This window comes from Manduca sexta, unplaced genomic scaffold (assembly GCF_014839805.1).
Source record: "Manduca sexta isolate Smith_Timp_Sample1 unplaced genomic scaffold, JHU_Msex_v1.0 HiC_scaffold_2658, whole genome shotgun sequence".
Taxonomy (NCBI): Eukaryota; Metazoa; Arthropoda; class Insecta; order Lepidoptera; family Sphingidae; genus Manduca; species Manduca sexta.
In genome coordinates this window covers 1,039-16,759 of record NW_023593644.1, presented here as the reverse complement: position 1 = coordinate 16,759, position 15,721 = coordinate 1,039, and the positions used below count along the sequence as shown (strand labels likewise).

Genomic DNA, 15,721 nt, shown 5'->3' with positions numbered 1-15,721 from the left:
TTCTACACATTGTTTGATAATAGAAATGTAAACAAAAGACAGATGAGACAGAAAATATCGTAACAATATTTGGTAACGTTCATTTATTCTGAGAAATACTCATTATAAATTTGCTCGTTTACTTATTAACCATCTACTAAATCGTAAAAGATTGCATTAAATATAATTTATAGAGCGGTGTAGTTGTAGTGCGCGCGGTACGACTACCGCGACGCCATCTCGGGTTCGAATCCCAAGTCGGGCAGTGATATTGGGTTATTTACTCTACAAATTGTTCAATATTTAAATCAATATCTAAGCTGAGTTTCGTATAGTTTTGCTTTTTCTTAGTATTTAGGCCATAGTTTATTGAGCAAGTAGGTGCATTAGCTGCGTCCCGGCTTACCCCTTTAAGGAGAAAAGGCGTGTGAGTCTGTGTGGACCGTAGAGTATTTGGGCCAGTTGTGAGACAAAAAATACGACGTATTTTTTTACATATTTATTATAATCTGTAAAGTACGTACCTAAAACAACTATATTATAGTCGATTGTTTATATAATAAGGGACTCCTGCGCGTCGACACGTCGACATAAAGCCGGCAAACAATTCAAATCAAGCATCAAAACTATAACTATAAATTCAATCAACCGCCTTAGATTCACTCCACCCTCTCTTTTTACTCCCCATTATACTCTCTGTCCAATCTTTGACTGTCTCCAAATCTTTCAACTTCTTCGGCTTGCCTGTTTTTGGATTGATTGGCAGTTTCCCTTGCGGCGTTATGACATTCTTAGCTAAGGTAGTACCATGTTTCCGTTTAAGATGCTTGTTACAATTAGACCAGTTAGCAAAATACATATCACAGATTTCACAGGCGTATGGTCTCGCACCTGTGTGCTGGTTTTCATGAGTCTTTAAAACATTTCGATGTTTAAAAGACTTCTCGCAATACTGACAATGGTACGGCATTTCGTCTGTGTGGGTCACCGCATGACTTTTCAAATGCTCTTTAAGCCTAAAGCATTTATGACACACTTCGCAGCGAAACGGTCGTTCGTTGTAATGAGTTTTACGTGTTTCTTCAGCCTCGTTAGAGTTAGGAAGGTCTTTTTGCAAATCTTGCAGACCTCGGGATCAGGGTTCTCGTGTATTATGATGTGGGCTGATAGGGTTGACTTTGTCAAGAAGGTTTTACCACATCTGTCACAGGTGTAGTTTCTGTTCCTGTCCGAGTGCCGTTTCATATGCAACCTTAGTGACTTCAGACTTTTTGTTCGCTTTCCGCAAAAATTGCAAATTAAATCTTCTTCTGTGATTACTTTTTCTATCTTTTTGATGCTTTTAGATTTCCTTGTTTTGTATGTAATTTTTATATCCTCTTTGACGGTTGATATGTGCTCGCAAAGGTCTCGTTGGCTTTGAAACAGCTCACCACAGGAATTGCAATTAATGGAATCAACTGTATGCTGTTTCAAATGTGTTTCGTCAGTAAGAGGAATGTCACAGTACGGGCAGTAATACCTGAGTATAGAATATGTTTTCATTAGTAAAATATTTAAATAATGTTTTTAAATTATATAAATAATATTCAGAATCAGCCTATTGAATTATAGAAATAATATTTAAAATTAGCCTACTTTTTTTTATAAGGGCACTGCAAAGAGATTCCACTGCACTTGATGGTAATTGGAATAGGGTCGAATAGAATGTTGACTGACGACAGATTACCCCTCAAAAGACCGACAGTTGGAACCGGATATTCACAGGCTGATCCCGGAACGCGACACACTTATGTGGGCCACTATGGCGGGTTTTAACACGTAGTGTACAGTGATCACTATCCGGGCGGATATAAAATATATCCTATCACCAGCAAACATTGTATGTAAAGTAACATATGTCATAAATAATTACAATAAAGTTTTATTACTATCACCAGGTGCTCTAAAACTCTATTAAACTTACCTAAGATTCTCTCTGTGCATCCTGACATGATCAACAAATTGTACAAAATTTGTTGAACTAATATCACAATCGGCACATTTCATCCCAAAGCATTTTCCATGAACTAACTTTGAATGGTACCGTAGCAATTTCTGGCTTGACATTATCATATCACAATACTTACAAGCCCACTTATAAGAACTCCATGATTCTTTACACTGATTTTCTAAGGATAAACTAGTTTCAGCTAGGGTAACTTTTCCATTTTGGTATTTATTTTGGTGGTGTAAAAGTAATTCTCGACTTTCAAATATGTCTCCACAATATTTACACATTGGATGGTCTATGGCACTGTGTGTATGACCATTTTCTAGCTTTACATTGCACTGTTCGCAATAATTCCTGGAACAGAATTAAATAATTTGAATAGGAGTATTTCTTGAAAACCCAAAAACATGTTTGCTTTTACAGCGGATAAGTCTAATAAATATTATTTTAAATAACTAATTACATACACATTTAAACCCATTATTTTTAAAGTACAACTTAATAATTCTAGCTATAAATAAATATAAGTACACTTTATTATCTACCAAATAATTACTTACAACATCTCACTATTATGTGTCTGTATGTGTCTGATAAATAGTTCATACTCATCAACCCTCTCTAAACAGTCAGCACATTGCCAGCTGCAGCAAACTCCATGATCAGCTATACAATGGCTACGGACACTGGATAAAGAACTGAATCTCAAGTGACAATGTCCACACAGCCAAAAGTATAAATCCCATGGAGAAGGTTGAAATTTTAAAGTTTGCTTATTACTTTTATCTGAAATATATTATATACTGTAACCATTGGTAATAATGGTAATAATAAAAATCAGTATCAGATAAGAAAATGTTCACTCATGTATCAACATAATACATATATTTTTTTTTGATGAAATATGACCTTACCATCTAATCTAGAAAGACTATCTCCTAGGACTACACTACAATCATCAGCAAAATTATCAGAATTATTGTCACTATCCATTGGGCGTTCATTTGAAAATATATTGCTTAAAACATTTTGAGAATTCCTAGCTTTTACTATGAAGGAGTAGAATCTATTTAGTGTGCTTAAACATATATTACAAATGATTGCAGGTAACAATTTGTCAGTCAAATCCACAAAATCAATTTTCATTGTAATTATTTTCTCTAATATTTCGTGACGCGAAGGTTTGCTAAAGTGAATAACTTCTTGCGCAGCCTTTAGTTCAGCACAGAATCGGCAATAAAACGCAGGCATTTTAGTAAATTAATTTTAAGAATTGTTCTAATAGCGTTGTGTCTGTTAGTGCAGTGCGATATTCGGTTTCCCATTCCTCATTGTATTGTAATACACTAGAATTTCGATTAATGTCCTTTCGTGTTCTGAGATTTAATGATTTATAATTTCAAAAATATATACGAATAGTATTATCTAAAACACTGTGAAGATAGAACCAAAATCTGTCCATGAATTCATTTTAATGGTACTTTGCAAATTGCAGAATGTATTTATTTATTAATATTATCTTGCATTCAATTGATCAACACTGTCAACCTTCAAAAACGATTTTATTTTCTTTAAATATAAAATGCTCGTTCAGTAGTATTATAAATGCGCTTTGAAAATGTTCTTTGAAAAACACTGTCAACCAGACTGTCAATAAAGCTAGGCCGCTGAAGTCGGCTGTCAATCAGTGGATGGTGTTTTTTTTTTCTTTAAAGTGACTACAGTAATATTATTCGAATTACATAATGTTGAAGAACCTATTTACCGAGAAAGGCAGGCCCTCAAAATAAGAACAAACAGGCTATATTCCATATAATAACCATCACACTACGACCAATAGGAGCGGAGCATCAACAAAAAATGATGCAAAAAATATCTGATTGGGAGCTTATGGTACGTGCATTGCGTAAACGGTTAAAGTTACGCAACAAACATGTTTGACGGAATTATTCCTCTTAAAAAGTCTAAAAAATATATTTTCAAAGTCCCCCGCCGCATGTCTGACTGCAATAAACTCTAAAACTACCCAACAAATTTGCGTGAAATTTGGTACGAAGATAGTTTATAGAAATAAATTATTAACAAATATATAAATAATTATATAATATAGGTAACGTTTTTTTTTTTTACTTTTCCGTAAAAAAACTATAATTTTAATAAGTTATTTTGAAAAAATCTATATTTCTTCGAACAAGTGTTGCCTACCCTAATTGACGCCAGGGCTGTCATCTTAGTTTTGACATTATTGACAGTTCGGTGTGGTGTACAGTAACATTTCTTGTTTTATTATAAAAACCACTATATCTCAAAAACTATGTAAATAAACCTTGAGACAGCATGGATAACTCATATTGTCGATTTTGTGCTGAACCTAAAACCTCGGAAAAGTTATTCAATCTCCAATCGGACGGCCGCAAATACGACGAAGTATCGCTGAAACTTGCATTTCTAAATGCTGTTTATGTAGATGTTTCCAATGGTGACATGCTTCCTAAAACCGTCTGTTTTGTGTGTTACGAGTCTCTGAACAAAGCTTATGACTTTCTGGAAAAAGTCAAACGAGCCCAAGATGTCTTGACTAACTTATTTATGTCAACTGAACCTAACAAATGCGAATTTTCTGATGACGACCGTATATCAGATATAGATGATTTTTTGGCCTCAAACGACAATCCTGAAGTGAAATTAGAAGACGCTGCAGTTAAAGTAGACTACAACAATGTCGACATCAGCATTGAGGTAAAAAAGGAGCCAAAAGAAGAAATTGAAACTTTAAATCAAACAATACATGTTCAGGATATTTTGGATGCAGCATTGCATGTTCCATTCACGCCTGAAATGACTATTTATGCTAAAGAGTTGACAGATATAAGTAAAAGGTCCATTAAGAGTTGGAAATTTTATCCTTGGGTATGTTCATACTGTAGCATAGAGTTCCTAAGCATAGACATGTTGAGATCACATGCTAAAATCGTACATGGAAAGTGTTCAGCATTTCTCTGTATTGACTGCAAAGTTGGTAGAAAAGAGGACTTTACAGCATTCATAAAACATGTGAAAAAACATAGGAAATCTTTAAGGTGAGTTTTATTTTCTTTGATTTATCTTCATTTGATTGTGTTTGTTATTGTACTCAATGCTGTCATTATTTAGAGTTTAGTTCAATATGGTTCTGATTTGATAATAATCAAGAAAAAATTAACCATTCCTTATTTCAGTCATTACTTAAAATTTAACTGCTAGTACTTGACATTTTACTAATATAAAAAAAAAATATTCCACAATATACTTAATATCATGTAGAATCAGTATGTTATGGAAAAATTATAGCCCATAGCTTCAGAAAAAAGCAGTATTGTGATAGAAAAAAAAGAAATATATCCATTACTACAAATGAAATAAATATTTTGTTGTTTTTCTTTTTTTTAGAAATTACTGCTACTACTGTGATAAACACCTAACAGAAGCAGAGAACCTCACATTACACCTAAAAGAACACTTTGAAAAATCACAGACTCCATGCCGATTGTGCGGAGAAATATTTAATGATGAAGAGGCACTCAAGATACATCTCCAAGATTATGCATCTTCTAAACCAAAACGAAGACCTCGTAGAAAACCAGGCACTCCTATAACAATAGAAGATTTGACTTGTAAACTTTGTAAAAAGGTATATAAGAATCCAAATAGTTTGAGAGATCATATGAAATTGCATACAATTGATAGGAAGAGGAATTACACATGTGACCGCTGTGGTAAAATGTTCTACAATAAAGGCACACTTACATCTCACATAATGTCCCATGACAAGATACGTCCACATGCTTGTAGGATATGCAACAAAAGTTTTCTGTTTCCAAATATGCTGAGAAGACATGTTGAAATGCATTCGGGGATTAAACCATTCTCATGCGAACAGTGTGGAAGATGTTTCAGGCTTCAGTACCAACTGAATGCTCATAAGATAGTTCACACAGATTCAATGCCATATGTTTGCCAATATTGCAACAAAGCTTTTCGTTTCAAGCAAATATTAAAAAATCATGAAAGACAACATACAGGGGCAAAGCCTTATGCATGTCAGCACTGTGGAATGGAATTTACTAATTGGTCAAATTACAACAAACACATGAAACGAAGGCATGGAATGGATACTTCGAAAAAGAAAATCACTCCAGAGGGAGTATTTCCAGTTAATCCAGAAACAGGTCAAATAGTTCAAGTCCAGGATCCTGCAGGCACTGAAGAGTGGAAAAGCAAGATTATGGTACCAGGGAAAAGAGGGAAAAAGAAAAAGATAATAAAACAGGAAGAAGTCTCATAATACTGCATACAGGGCTGGCCTTAGCTTTTTTTTTCTGGTGACTATTTTTGTTTTTTTAAGTCCCAATTGTGTCCCTCTAGAGCCTTTGGGGTTGTCTTCTAAAGACCCGGCGCCCTGGGCGAAGCCAAAGCCGGCACCGACTGCAGAGTTTGCTGTTTGTCTATTGCGTCATAATGAGTGTTTGTGGAAATTGAATTTAGACAATGTATTTAAATTATTGCATAAAAACACTATTTTGTCCCTATGAATTCGAAATAAGCCATAACATGGAATATTGTTCTGCAAATTTTCTGTAAATGGTTCAAACCTTAAATTTTTCTTTTTTACAATCCAATTCTATGGATATTGATTTTACAGAACTCAAGGAATGAAAACCTGTGTGGAATGGAAATGTTGTTTATAATATAGTACATACTACTTTCAATATTCAATTTTCATTTTCTTATATTTTCTGAGTAGATCACAATACAGTTACTATCTTTCGACTCATAAACTAAGACCTACAATAATAATTGATATATGTAAGAACTGAAAACATTTTCCATTTCTAATTAAGTTTATTCTTAAGTTGCACATATTAGATTTAGGGGAAATAATTACAAAAATGTATTAGATATTTTATTTTATTACATAAAAATGCAAGTACATAATAAAGTTTTGAAAGCAATGTTAAAGATTGTTTTTGTTATAGCTTCATTTTTTTGCGGCTCGCACGTTGTTTGTATTAAATTATACAATTGTAAAACTATCCTGTAATAATTGATATTCATTCCTAGGATTTTTTTTTTTTTTTTAAGTTATACCACTTTTTCCCGTATTTCACGGTCTATCTGCAATATTCTCACTTCGTCTATCCTACTTCTTTAACATTAGAAATGCGAATGTTTTGGGTGAAATGGGTGTTAAAACTAGACTCGGAAAGAGCAGATGGGATTATATTTATTACCCGCACAGACCATGTCCTGGATTATAGGCTACCATTTACTACTATATTTTGTGCCGGTAGTTTACTCCCGTAGGAAGAAGTTTTAAAGTTAATTATAAAGTAGATGGCGTGGACGTCGCATCACTTCTATCTTATTCGCAAATTGAAACGCCTTATGACCGGCGTCGACTAGGCGCGTCAAGTCGAGCCAATAAGAAGCGTATCGCAGCGTATACCGGCGCGGTGCACAGCCAAATCAGTAATCACTGCGCTTAAAACAACAAAACTGATTATTTTTTGCTCAAATCTACGCCGGGTATTATGGAATTATCAATATTTTGTAATCGAAATCTGTGACATTCCCTGCAACGGAGAAATATTTTTAAGCAGTTTTTTTGACAGCAACACTAAAATTTACGTCAGGCTTTGCTTTGCGTCAACCTATGTTTTAGAGGTTATAACTATTTATCTGGGAAAAGCGCGGGAAACCTTTGAATTTGGCGGGTGTCTTTTTTCATCTTAAATTGAAAATAATTATTTTTATTCAGAAATTTAGTCAGTTAAGTTGTAAATTGTATATATTTTTTCATTATTTATTAAATTGTAGTGTAGTGTATATAGAAAACAACTATTGGTAAGTGTATATTTTATTAATATTTAGTTGGGGGTTGGGATGGACGAGCCCCCAGATCCTGGGGGTGATGTTCCCCAACCATCACATTTGTGTAACAATAGAAACTGCTTCAAGCATAGACACAGATTGTTCAATTTCCAATACAAATAAAAGAAAGCGCATACGATTAAATAAGGTGTGCAAAACATGTAATAAAAAAACGCAAAAATGCAATGGCTGTAGATTCAGGTAGAAGTGGATGTCGTTGTGAAGACAGTGACGAAAAATCACTGAAAATCCATCACCTCTTATAGCACCGCATACACAAGTTCTTCCATCTCAGGCCTCCCAGTTACCTCCCAATATATCTGATAGTATTAGAAAAGAATATACTGCATTGGATGCTTCACCATTTATTATTCATGTTGCTAGGTCTAGTACAGGAGAGGTAACACAGGATCTTAATTTGCATCCAATATGCTTTGGCAGATTTTTGTATAAAACCAGGTGCCAAACATAGTACAAGGTAGTTTGAAGGCGTGTCGGTCGCAACAAAATTTCAATGGCATTCACAAGTCACTCAGCTGCAAATTCTTTCTTAAAACATCATGCCTTATTGGAAAAAGGTTATGAAGCTTTTATTCCATCTTTTAATGTTACCAGGATGGGGCTGCGTGAAGAGGTGTACCGGTGGACATGTCTGTAGAAGAAATAAAAGAAAATATTAGGGTTCCATTAGGTTGTGGTGACATAATAAAAGTAAGACGCTTAAATTTTAAAACAATAGTGGATGGCTCTGCTACTTGGAAACCATCCCAGACTATAGTGCTTACTTTTGATGGTCAGGTCCTTCCCACAAGAGTATTTATGTGTTTTAATTCCCTCAAAGTAGAACTATACATTTATCCGTCAATTCAATGCTACAATTGTTGCCGGTATGGACACACTAAAGATACATGCAGATCTAAATCAAGGTGCTATAAATGTGGGCAAGGGGCATACTGGTACATCTTGTGATTGCGACCAAGATAATAGTTATTGTTGTCTTTGTGGCGGCCCCATATTGCAATTAGCAAGGTTTGTCCAGAAGCCAGTAGGCAGACAAATATAAAAAAGTATATGGCCCAAAATTGCGTTTCATACTCAGAAGCATCAAAGATACATCCTCCGGTGACAAAATCATATGCTGACACATTAAAGTTTACACCCCCATCTTCTTTTGTAGCCAACAGCCAAGATATCAAAACTCCAGCCACTCAACCATTGCACAGTAACTCTTATAAAAAAAACTGTTTTTCTGAAGCCCCGTTCTCCGCCTAAATCGATACAAGGTTATGATCGTGCAGCCCACCAAGCTCTTGTGGGTGATTTCAACTCTCACACTTATGCTGATGGGTGTGCACTTCCTAAAACTGGTACCCTGCCAGAACCACAATCGGTGGCTGATATTATTATAGCTTTAGTTTCATCACTGTCACAAACAATTTTACCGTCCAACGTTGCCCCTTTATTGAAAATAATAACTGACATATTTAACAATGGCTCACTTAGGCAAAGTACTACAATGGAACTGCAGAAGCGTAGTGAAGAACAAATCTGATTTAATTTATCTTATTAACAAATTTAACCCTTGTGTTATAGCTCTATGTGAGACGTGGTTAAAACCGGAATTTTGTTTTAAAATTCCTGGTTATTCCTGTCTCAGGGAAGATAGAGCCGATGGGTATGGCGGTGTTGCCATACTCATCAAAAAATCCCATAATTTTTCCCAGTTTGACTTACCATCTCACCATAATGATTTTTCCATAATAGCATCCATTGTTAATAATATTTGTTTTGTATCTATTTATATCCCGCGTCCGTGTCCTTCTATATTTAGAGAAATAAACAACATTATTTCTATTTTACCTAAACCATTTTTAATGTTAGGAGATTTTAATTCTCATCATGAGTCATGGGGTTGTTCTACAACTAAAACTTGTGGAAGAGACCTTGTTGATATTATCGATTCTCATAATCTTTGTATTATAAACTCAGGTTCTCCTACCCGCCGTACCAACCCTGATGAAGGTCAAAGTGCCGTAGATTTAGCCATTAGTTCACCGAGCCTAGCTTCTTCTCTTACTTGGGAAACTCTCTCTTATTCTTATGGGAGCGATCACCTACCAATTCTGATTAGCTTTCCTCATAGCAAAAGCCTTCTGTTTCGCGGTCACCACGTTTAAAATATATATTAAAAGATGTAGATTGGAATGAATATAAAAACGACTTGATAAAAAAATTTCAAATCTTCCTGACATAGAAAATAATAACGAAACAGTGTGTTCTGTGGCTCTCGCTAAAGTAATGACGGAGGTTGCGGATGAGATATTTCCCATTAAAAGCACCAAGAACAGTAGAATTCCTTCTCCACCATGGTGGGACCGAGAGTGTACAGAAGCTGCAAAGAAAGGAAAGAAGCCGAAAGGGCTTACTGTCAAAACATGACTTCCGATAATTTTGATTACTACATACTGATTTCTAAACAGACGAAAAATTTATTTCAAAAGAAAAATCTGAAGGTTGGAAATCATTTTGTCATTCTATTTCCCCAGATACTCGTCCATCTATGGTTTGGCGAAATATTCGAAGATTTCGATCAGCTTTTAGTGATAATTCCGTCTGTTCACTCTCGCCTTCCCTAACAGAAGATATTTTAGATCATTTGGCTCCTCCTACTGTTCCACAACAACTTTGTCCATCCGCAGTCCTGAAAATAGATGATGACTTAAACTCCCCATTTTCACTATCAGAGCTCAAAGGTGTTTTAACTAGCGTCAAAGATTCTTCCCCAGGTGAAGATGGTATTCCCTACTCTTTTTTTTGTAATCTTAGTGAAACAGCATTACTTTATTTTTTAAACATTGTTAATTCTATTATGATAACTGGTAACATACCTGCCTCATGGCGATCACAAATTGTATTACCTATTCTGAAACCTGGTAAAATTGCGTGCCGGGTCTCATCTTATCGTCCAATAGTTTTATCCTCCGTACTGTTAAAACTCGCTGAACATATGGTTAAAACCGATTGGAATGGTATATCGAGGGTAACCGCCTTCTGTCAGATAGCCAATATGGATTCCGAAAAGGCAAAAGCATGATAGATAGTATTAGTATTTTTGTGTCCGATATCCGCCTAGCTTTTCTGAGAGCAAATCAGTGGTTGCCACATTTTTAGATATTAATTCAGCATACGACAATGTCGTTCCCTCCATTCTAAGCAAAAATGCATGATCTTAACATCCCCGGTATGCTATCTAATTTTATTACAAATTTAATAAGAGAACGATGTATTCATATTTGTCCAGATGATGCTACCAAATTATCTAGAACCGTATGTAGGGGTCTACCCCAGGGGTCAGTGCTAAGTCCCTTACTATACAATATTTACACATATGACCTGGAATCAGCTTTAAAAAGTTCCGTAAAATCCTACAATATGCAGATGACCTCCTTCTTTATACATCAGAAAAAATACTTCTAGTTCTTGTTCCTCTATGTCATCAGCTATGAGATATTTAGAGTCCTGGATGACTCTAAATGGATTAGATCTTTCAACCTCTAAAAGCTGTTTAGTTTTGTTTACCAGAAAACGCCAATGTCCTTTAATAGAAGTAAAATATAAACATGTTATGATTCCGGTAAAGACCGAAGTGAAATTTCTTGGTGTTTTATTAGACTCAAAACTTACAGGTTCTCAACATAGTGATTACTTAGTTACTAAATGTGAACGGAACTTGAATATTTTACGTTGTCTTACAGGTGTTTGGTGGGGGGCGCATCCGTTTTCTTTACGACTTATATATAATGCATTAATTAGAAGTCTTTTAGACTATGGTACATTTATCTTGGAACCGGCTAATTCAGCAGCGTTCAAAAAACTTGATTTAATTCAGAACAAGGCTCTTAGAATAATTGCTGGTGCGATGAAATCCAGTCCAATTAACGCCCTAGAAGTTGAGTGTGTAGAACCTCCTCTTAAATTGCGAAGACAGTACTTGTCAGACAGATTTTTGTTTAAAGCCTTGCAATTTTCTAATCACGCTCTTTTCCAATTCTTCAATCTCTTTCTCAATATATTGCAACGTCTTCATCGTGGAAAGAAAAATCACTTCCTTGTTTAGTTATAAGTTTTCGTAAATTTATAAGTTTTCAAGCGCCCACTTATAGATCAGTTTCTCTCCCAATTTTTATGGTTGGGTTTAAATCACTTTTGCTTTCGCCGGTGATATGTTATTCCTTGGGCGTTGATAGAGACCACCCTAACACTAATACTCAGTTTAATGAATTAGTAAGCATTAAATGGCCTGATTCTCACCACATATTCACTGACGCATCAAAACACTCTTTGTCAGATTATACGGGCGTGGGCGTTTACCATACTCAGTATAACATTATACAAAAATAAAGCTTCCTCCAGAAACTTCAGTCTTTACAGGGGAATGTTATGGAATATATAAAGCGTTAGAATTTATTCTTATTGCTAGACTTAGTAAAACTGTTATTTTTCAGATTCATATAGTGCCCTTCAGGCCGTTGAAAAATTTCCTTTCAAATCAAAATCCCACTCAATTGTGATAATGAATATAAGAGAAAAGCTCATAGAATGCCTTTCCAAAAACGTAATTGTAGTTTTATGTTGGGTCCCTGGTCATGCTAATATAAAAGGAAATGTAAAAGCGGACCTTTGGCTAATGAGGCGATAACAAGTGGTGATGTATATCCGTACATAAATTATTGCAACGATCTGGCTGCACTTCCGAGTACTTTTCTCAGGGAATCCTGGGAAAAATGCTGGGAAGAAAGCAGTCAGATAAAAGGCAAATTGTATTCGAAAGTCCAATTGGGTATACCGGAGAAGCCATGGTTTTGCAAATTAAATCTTGGTAAGCGATCTACTAGTATATTAATGAGAATGCGCTTGGGTCATGTGTGTTCGCCAGCTCACCTTGCTAGACTTGGTATTATTGGTAGTAGAACTTGTGAATGCGGTGAAGAGGAGGGTGACCTCAATCATATCTTCTTCGCTTGTCCGCTTTTTGATAATGCTCATTTTATAAGTCAACTCATTTCCTTTGGTGTTCCTTTTCCTTGTTGTATTTCTTCCCTCCTCTTATTTAATGTAAATATTTATAAAGCTATTTCCTCATTTATTGTACATAATAACATAAAAATATAGTTTGTATATACTTATTAATATATTGTATTGACGAATATTATTATTATTAATATATTATATCTTGACAACTTTCCTGACTTAATCCTAATTCCGAAACCAATTTCCTTCCTGTAATATGTTTCCCTAGCTTTATTGACATTGGCGTAGCACAGCAACACAGTGCTTGTAGCCATAAAAAAAAAAAAAAAAAAAAAAAAAAATTTATCTTTTATGAAAACTGAGAAGTAAATAAATAGGTGAATGTAATTATATTTTATTATGAATATCAATGACAGCGGGTACTGCAGGTTATGTGCTAATCTCAAACCTTTCGACGAACTGGTGAATTTACAACAAAACGATGACAAACGACGTGAAATTACTGAAAAACTGATTCGCATAAATGCATCGACAGATTTTACCAAAGATGTTTTCCCAAGAACGGTGTGCTTGCTTTGTACAGTAGCATTGATAAAGCTTTTGATTTTGTCATAGCCGTAGAACAAGCCCAGCAAGTCATAAAAGATGCGATATTATTGCAAAATATAAAAAAGAAGAACCTTATTCTGACAGCGAAAATTATGCATTTCACAACAATGATACAAATTATGATGATGTAATGTTAATGTAAAATTGAGGGCGATCAAAAGACCTAGTTTTTGAAGTTCCTGTTTCGAATAACAATGAGATATTGTCAAAAACACAGAGTAAAAGTTAAACCTAAAAAGAAATTGCCTAGATCGCCAGGTTTGGATGGCATTCCTCTATCTCAACTAAAATTAACATGGAAAGACTACAGTTGGATGTGTGCTTACTGTGAAACACTATTTCCGAATATAGATGAGTTGAGGATTCATTCTATGCAATACCATAACTGCTGCAATGCATTCCGTTGCATTGATTGCAATATAAGGAAACTAAAACTCAATAGTTTTCATCCATGTGCGAAGACATCGCAAAAATTCTTAAACAATCATGCTATAAATGTGACATTAAATTTCTAGCTTAATTGATGCTAGAAAACAAAAACGAACATGTATCATCAGCAAACATATGTTCTGGGTTGTAATACTTGTTTTTCAAATATAGATTATTTTAAAGCTCATGAAGATACATTTTATAGAAACACATGGTCACGAGGCTTAATCAAAATACAAACAGATGATAGTTTAACATGTGTTATAAAAAGAATTTCAAAAACAAAAGCAGTCTTAATACTCACCTATTAATTCATACAGAAAAAGAGATCATATTTGTGAATATTGTGGTAAATGTTTCTACATAAACAAAATCTAATTGATCACATGACATTACATAATGATGAACGTAATCTTTACAACTGTAAATATGCAAAAGCGCCTTTTAAGACAGCACATAACTTACTTAAGACATGTTGGCACTCATGACGGTCACAACCCTATTCATGCGACCAATGCGTCTTAGTGCTTTAGGCTTCAAAACAACTGAAATCTCACAGTATCATACACACAGATTTACTACCACATATTTGTTCATATTGTAAAGGTTTTAGGTTTAAAACAATTTTAAACCAACATTTAAGGCAGCATACTGGCATAAAGCCCTACTCCTGTGACAAATGCCAAAGAGATTTCACAAATTGGCCAAATTTCAATAAACACATGAAGAGACGCCATGGAGTTGATATGGCAAAAGAAAACACACGCAAGATGGGTGTGTATCCAATAAATCCTACAACAGATGTGATATTATATCCACAGACAAATGAGACTTTTAGAATGGAAAAAAATATGATGGTGCAGCGGAGACCTGGCAGGCCAAAACTGAAGTCACAAGATGATACTATAAGTAATACAATAAATGAGAAATGATGGAACTCTTTGAACATAAAAAATTTACAATAGGTAAATTATAGGAATTAATAAAATATGTAATAGGTTAATAATGTTAATGTTATCATTAAGAATCTTATTGGAAAGAATTATAAGTGATTCATGTTAGCTTAAAATATATTTAATTATAACTTATATCTTTAGAAAGAGATAACAAATTGGATATAATATTATATACCTGTTGATTATTATGATCTAACCTGCTTTTTTATGATTGTACACTGTCCATATCTGTAAAATGTATATATCAAGTAAGCCCAAAAATAACATAATTTAAATAATAATTAATATTAAGATGATTTTCTGCAGAACAAGATCAGAAGTACAGCTGGATGACGCCCTTCATCTACCACAAGCACCACAACTACAGTGACAAGGTGAAGATGGCGCTGAGGAAAAATAAACAATGGGTATAATGTAAAGTGAATCATATTAATAAACCAATCTCAGCTTTTTTTTTTTTTTTTTTTTTACGTAGGTAAATCATCAGTTGACTAAACCAATCTCACCTTTGAGTAGAATCTTAATATATGGCATTGAACCATGTTAAAAAAAAAACTTGAACAGTAATTAAAGCCCCTGTTGTCAGCTGAGTCAAAATTCATCAAATGCTATGACTTAACTAATATTATTTAAGATGTTATAATTTGTTATAAATAACGACATTATTAAGATGCTTGCAGTAACTTGACATTGTCGAGACAAATTCAGCCCTTAGATCTCTAATAACATAAGAATATCTAGACATGTGGGAGACACTAGAACATTGATTGAAGCTAAAGATTGTAAATATTATGCAAAGTGGGGTAATTTCATA

At 34.4% G+C, this 15,721-nt stretch overlaps 2 protein-coding genes and 1 long non-coding RNA gene across 5 annotated transcripts; 2 read left to right on the top strand and 1 right to left on the bottom strand.

Moving 5' to 3' along the window:
• Window positions 1-463: 463 nt before the first annotated feature.
• On the bottom strand, window positions 464-3,865 carry LOC115439782 (zinc finger protein 354A; the record flags this gene model as incomplete). 3 transcript variants are annotated; one of them, XM_037446170.1, is given in 4 exon segments in its annotated part: window positions 464-1,501; window positions 2,109-2,326; window positions 2,533-2,758; window positions 2,887-3,865. In XM_037446170.1, coding segments are annotated over 4 exon segments (831 nt in total). In that variant the 5' UTR covers window positions 3,224-3,865.
• Window positions 3,866-4,208: 343 nt separating this feature from the next.
• On the top strand, window positions 4,209-6,970 carry LOC115439757 (gastrula zinc finger protein XlCGF57.1). The gene is made up of 2 exons (XM_030163739.2): window positions 4,209-5,052; window positions 5,402-6,970. The coding sequence occupies exons 1-2, from the start codon at window positions 4,310-4,312 to the stop codon at window positions 6,294-6,296; spliced, it is 1,638 nt and encodes a 545-aa protein (XP_030019599.1). The 5' UTR covers window positions 4,209-4,309; the 3' UTR covers window positions 6,297-6,970.
• Window positions 6,971-14,773: 7,803 nt separating this feature from the next.
• Window positions 14,774-15,359, top strand: LOC115456447. The gene is made up of 2 exons (XR_005113627.1): window positions 14,774-14,916; window positions 15,214-15,359. It is a non-coding gene; the product is annotated as an uncharacterized LOC115456447 (long non-coding RNA).
• The last annotated feature ends 362 nt before the right edge of the window (window positions 15,360-15,721 follow it).